Raw genomic sequence first — 6,013 nt, 5'->3', positions numbered from 1 at the left:
ATCTGCTGCCCCGAGTGCAGCGAGCGCCTCAACCCCGCCGACATCCGCCGCCTCCTCCACGACTCCCCGCACCTCGTCGCCAAGTACGAGGAGTTCATGCTCCGCCGCTGCCTCGCCGCCGACCCCGACTGCCGCTGGTGCCCGGCCCCCGACTGCGGGTGAGTACCGGGGGGGACGCGCTGTCCCGGTGGGCTGCTGCCCCCTCCGTCCTAGGGTGGCCTCGGGAAAGGGGAGATGCTGACCCCGTAGGGTTCTGTCCCCGTAGGGTGCTGCCTTCTCCATCCTGGGACAGGCTGGGAATGGGGGGGGGGAATACGCTATCCCTGTAGGGTGCTGCCCCATCCATCCTGGGACAGCTCAAGGAGGGGAGACCCTCACCCTGGAGGGGTGCTGCTTGTCCCCAGCAGGTCCTGGGACAACTGGGTGAGGTGGGACCCTCTGCTCCCATAGGATGCTGCTCCTACCCACCGGGTCCTGGGACAGTTGAGGGTGTCCTGCACCCACTGTCCCAGTGGGATGCTCCTCATCCCCAGCAGGTCCTGGGGTTGATATCCCACCCACTGTCCTGCTGGGGTGCTGTCTGTCCCCACCTGGGTCCCAGGACAGCAGGGAAAGGTGGTTTACAGCAGTCCCCTCATTGCAGGGCTTGTCAGGAGTCTGCAGGACAGCTGATGACCAAAGTGACACTCCCTTTATCCCCCCTACCTCACTAGAGCACCGGGGTGTAACCTCGGGGGTTATGGAAACAGAGATAAATCGGGTATGACTGACAGGACTTGAAGGGGTTTTTAGCTGAGCCAACATTTCCCTCATTTCAAGGACAGCCTTTTATTTTCCACACAAATGGGAAGCGTGGAGTTTCCCAGCCGCGTGTATCACCACGAGCTGTGGGGACAGTGCACGGGGGCGCCTTGCAGCTTCCCTGGTGGGGCAGAAGGAATCGTAAATGGTCACTTCTTCCCAGGGAGGACGTGAGTGCGTGGCGCAGGGGAGTGATGTTGACTCACAATCCGTTGCCTATGTGAGGAAGTGTCTGTCTGTCCAGAAGTCAGCCCAGCCAAGCTTGATGACTTTATAGTTATGTGTGTTGCTTTCGTTTTCTCTTCTCTTTTCCTGCAAATGAACTCAGTTAGGTTTCTGTTTGAGCATAAGCCAGAGCTGCCTGGAAAAGGGCTTTTGTCTGGGAAACTGAGAGGAGTGCTGTGAAGTTCAGCTAGAACTCGGCTTGGATTGCAATTCCGGGTAGCAAGCACATGAAAGGAAAATCTGACCTAGCAGTGAGAATGGAAAGCGTGGTGGGAGGGTTGTGAAGATTTAATCAGAGCGCTGTAATAGCTTTCCTATGCAAATCAGTTAACCTGGCTCAGGTTTTACCCATTTCACATTGCTGTGAAGGGCTTCTTTCTTCAGAGGACAACGTTAATAGTGAACAGCAGCTTTGCTCCTTTCTGAAGCCAAATCGAGTGCTAGACCTTGATATTTCAGCAGTGCTGGGGATAAGGACAAGGAGACAGAGCAGGTTGTGTTGCCCACGGAGCTGTACCGGAGGCAATGCCCCTGCTGGTCACCAGCTAGAGCAAATCCAGTTCCTGCTTCCCCAATCTCAGCTCTTTGGCTGCTGTGATCCTTATCTGTGCCCAGGATAAGGTGTAAATGCAACCTACGTCAGCCAGGCTGTCTGGTTGGAAGGAGCTGGCCCCAACACGGCTCAGAGGGCGTTGCCTCTTTGACAGCACCCAGCCCGAGTCTGATCTGACCCTTGGTTTGAGCAGGCTGGTGTCACAGGCAGCTTTTTATGTGAGCAGAAGCCTCCTCCCTGGTCAGCCAGCTTGCAGGGTGACATGTACCATGGGCTCTCTCCTCTGAGCTGCCCAGCAGAAGCCAGAAGCAACCGTGGGGCTGTTGGAGACCCCGCAGCTCTCCGGCACCAGTGCTGCTGGTGTGTCTGTAGTGCTGGAACAAAGGCTGTTGGAATCAGCCCGCCGGCAGGGAGAGGAATTAATCACCCTATTCATTCTTCCCAGCCGAGCTCATGTCGCTCTCTGCTTATGTAAAGTCAGGGTATGAATTATTTACAACGGGCTTTCCCCCCGTAGTAGCTGGGGGGGGTGTGTGTGTGGAGCAGGAGCACAGGGCTGGGGGCACAGGGTGTCACCCACCACCCAGGTGACAGCACCGAGGGGCTGCTGGGCCACGGTGAAACAAAACCCTGGGCGTGTGGCACGCAGCAGCCTCTGCCTTCCACACTACTGCAGTCTGTCGTAAATGAAAGAGCTGCCGAGGAGGAGGAGGAGGAGGAGCAGCACAACACCCGTGTGTGTTGCCATGGAAATGCTGGTCAATTGATGCGCCAACAATCGCAATGCAAATCTTTTCCTATGTTTGCAGGGTTTTTTTTTTCCTCCCCCCTCTCTTGCTACAATCGGGTGGCATCGCTGCCTAGTGTTTGTCACAGTGTCACGCAGGAGCTTGGGAGAATAACAGAAGCCTTAAAGGAGAGGAGCTGTGTAGGCTGAGCTGGGGGAATGAGGCTGGAGGCGACTGGTGAGGCTCCCACTCCCAGGAGGAGGGATGGAGGCAGCTCGTGGCCATCCGAGGAGCTGGCTGGAAGCAGAGCTGTGTGATTCCTGGGCTCTCAGGAAGACACTCCCTGTCACTGCCTGGCAAAGACTCGGAGTGTCCCTCTTCATCTGCTGGGGCTGAGCCTGAAGGCAGCTGTTTAATCCAGCAATGTGTCCAAGGCCTGGTGAAGAGGGGCTGTATGTTGGCCAGCCAGATCCTGCCGTGCCTGATCCAGAGCACCTCAGCCTTTTTCTAGCTGACCTTGAATTTGGAGATGTATTTTTTTTCCCCTAATAGCCAGCCATGCAGTTTGTGTCCCCACAGCTCTGTCGTGAGACTTGTCATTTCAGCTCTAGCAATAAAACAAATGGTGACAATTGTCATTTCTCATTGGATTTACTCTAAAAAAAAAAAACCAACCCTGCTTGTTCAGCAAGGGGTTAATTTGGAGCATGGGGGTTGCTTAATATATTACACTGAGCTTCCCTAGCCTGCTGCTATGGTTTGAAATAGCAGCATGTTGTAATTCAGCTGGGCAGATGAAGCTATTTTTTTGTCTCGCCAGGGTAGATCTTTGGCTCTATGACAGTGGCAGTGGATGCATAGTGGGAACTTCCCTAGACTAGATGCGTAGGAGTCGCCACGGAGGGTCAAGTTCATCCCTCCCAAAGCCCCAGGCCATCTGCATCCCATCTGTCCTCCAAAACTGGCTTCAGCCTTGTGGGGACCCTGTGGTGGTGGCTCCCGGCCCCACGGGGAGGTTGTTTCTTTGGCGCTTGCCGTACCCTGGCAGGATGAAGTTGCTCAAACTCCCACGGGATGTGAATCATTGTGGGGTGACACATTCAGCAGTTCTCACGCTGCTGCCTCTGAAAAGAGGCAATACGACTAGAGCTACACAAGCTCTAAATATAAACCCCTAAATAGGAGGAGTTCTCCTCTGACCGCTAATAAAAACACTGAGGAAGAGCAACAAAAATACCCTTTGCCTGCTGGTGTAGCAGAACTGGAAGGTGCTTCTGGAGTGGCTCAGTTCAGCCCCTGCCAGTGGGAACAACCTCCTCCGAGGTGTCTCTAAGGCCTACAGCAGTGCTTGGTGGTGCTGCTTGCACTGGTGTCACCATCAGGAGTGAGCTGGTTGAACCTGACCTCCCTCTCTTGCACAGTCAGTTGGTTTTACCCCAGCTCTGCCTTCCTCTGGAGGCAGAGTGTTGTTCTTCACTGCTCCTTAAAAAAAGGTAATTCTGTGGAGATCAACAAGAGCTGGCTGCTTGAGATATGGACACCCCTGTTGTTCAACTTCTTTAGAATCATTCAGGTGATAGAAGTATCCAGGGCAACCTCAGCTCTCCTAAATTCCTCTGGGTCATTGTCCTGGTTTGGGGTAAATAGAGCTGGTTCTGCTCAATGATTTTACATTTCAGCTAAAGTTCTTCTAATTAACTGCTCTGAGTTAGCAGCATTTTCATAGACTTCATGTTTAGAGTTACTGCCAGGGATACAGACCAAGGCCACTGCTAAGCTTGGATCCCACACAGAGGGGGACAGAGAGCACCCCACACCTGGAGGGAGCTGAGGGTGGAATAACTGACCCAAGGATTCACCAGTGGGGTGTTCCATCCCATATCCATCATATCCAGTAGAAGCTGAAGGATCAGGAGGGGCAAAGGCACCACTTAGCTGCCTTTGACTGTCATACAGCATCCATAGGCCTGTCCTAAAGAACCAGGGGGGGTGTGTTTGGCCACAGGTGCCTGAAAAGAGCAGCATGAGCCTCTCTGAGGAGCTTGTGTTGGCAGAATCAAAGAATTATTTTGGTAGGAAGAGACCTTGTATCCAGTAGAAGCTGAAGGATCAGGAGGGGCAAAGGCACCACTTAGCTGCCTTTGACTGTCATACAGCATCCATAGGCCTGTCCTAAAGAACCAGGGGGGGTGTGTTTGGCCACAGGTGCCTGAAAAGAGCAGCATGAGCCTCTCTGAGGAGCTTGTGTTGGCAGAATCAAAGAATTATTTTGGTAGGAAGAGACCTTGAAGATCATGGAGCCCAACCCTTCCCCAGCACTGCCAGGTCCCCACTGCCCCATGTCCCTCACACCACATCTCCATGGCTTGGGAACCCCTTCAGGGGTGGGGACTCCACCACTGCCCTGGGCAACATTTGCATGGAAGAAATTGCTCCTCAGCTCCAACCTCAACCTCCCGTGGCTCACCTTGAGGCTGTTTCCTCTTGTCCTGTCTCTTGTTCCTTGGGAGCAGAGCCCCCCCCCTGGCTCCAGGCTCCTGTCAGGAGCTGTGCAGAGCCAGAAGGTCTCCCCTGAGCCTCCTTTGCTCCAGGCTCAGCACCCCCAGCTCCCTCAGAAGTGCAAGCTGTTAGCCAGGCACACCGGGCAAGACAAATCTGATCTGTGTGAACTGCCAGTGAGAACTGCCAGCAGTTACTGAGGAGAGAATTCAATATTGTAAGCTGTCTGTACAAGAGCTATCTGCTCCACATAACCAAATTAGCACCACTTCATTCCAGGCCCTGCAGTGCAAGGCACAGGACTGGAGAGAGCAGGAATTTGTCTAGCATGGAGGCAGCCATACAGACAGTGATCAGAAATGAGGTGGGAGACATGGGCTTAAATACTTTCCAGAATGCCTGGGGCCAACAGTTTATTTTGTCATCCAAAGAAACTGGAGTCTAAGATTGCCCCTGTACTTGGCACTGGAGAGGCCACAGCTTGAGTCCTAGGCTCAGTTTTGGGCACTACAGTATAAAAAGGACCTTGAAGGGCTGGAGCAGGTCCAGAGAAGGGCAACAAAGCTGATAAGGGGTGTGGGGAACATGGCTCGTGAGGAGCAGCTGAGAGACCTTGGGTTGTTTAGTCTGGAGAAGAGGAGGCTCAGACCTTCTGGCTCTGGACAACTCCCTGAAAGGAGGTTGGAGCCCGGTGGGGGTTGGGCTCTTCTCCCAAAAAACAAGAGATAGGACAAGAAGAGATAGGCTCAAGTTGCACCAGGGGAGGTTTAGTTGTGTCTTAGGAAGAATTTCTTTATTGAAAGAGTAGTGAGACATTGGCCCAGGCTGCCCGGGGAGGTGGTGGAGTCACCATCCTTGGTGGGATTAAAAAAACATGCAGATTTGGGATGATGGTTCAGTGGTCATGGTAGTGTTGGGTGATGGTTGGATTTGATTATCTTGGAGGTCTTTTACAACCTTAATGACTCTGTGATTCAGTAATTAATGGAACAAAAGGTTGCTGCAGGCTCCAGGGGTCCAAGCACTCATTGCTTGGCATAGCTAGAGGCTTCACCACAGCAGCTCTTGGAACAGAGCAGCTCAGGCAGTGACAGCCTCCGTGCTGAACTCAAAGGATCATAGAATCATTAAGGCTGGAAAAGACCTTTAAAATCATTAAATCCAACCATCAACCCAACACTACCATGTGCATTAAAGCATGTGGCCA

At 53.2% G+C, this 6,013-nt stretch overlaps 1 protein-coding gene across 1 annotated transcript in view; it reads left to right on the top strand.

Moving 5' to 3' along the window:
* Positions 1-9: 9 nt before the first annotated feature.
* Positions 10-6,013, top strand: part of RNF19B (ring finger protein 19B) — a gene marked incomplete at its 5' end in the record, with an annotated part of 11,958 nt that continues 5,954 nt past the window's right edge. The window contains one exon of the mRNA XM_008935326.1: positions 10-158. Coding sequence (XP_008933574.1) covers positions 10-158 — 149 coding nt within the window. The remainder of the gene's footprint in view (positions 159-6,013) is intronic.

Source organism: Merops nubicus, unplaced genomic scaffold (genome assembly GCF_000691845.1).
Source record: "Merops nubicus isolate BGI_N331 unplaced genomic scaffold, ASM69184v1 scaffold14762, whole genome shotgun sequence".
Classification (NCBI taxonomy): Eukaryota; Metazoa; Chordata; class Aves; order Coraciiformes; family Meropidae; genus Merops; species Merops nubicus.
Note: the sequence above shows the minus strand (reverse complement) of the source record. Positions and strands in the feature narration are given on the sequence as shown.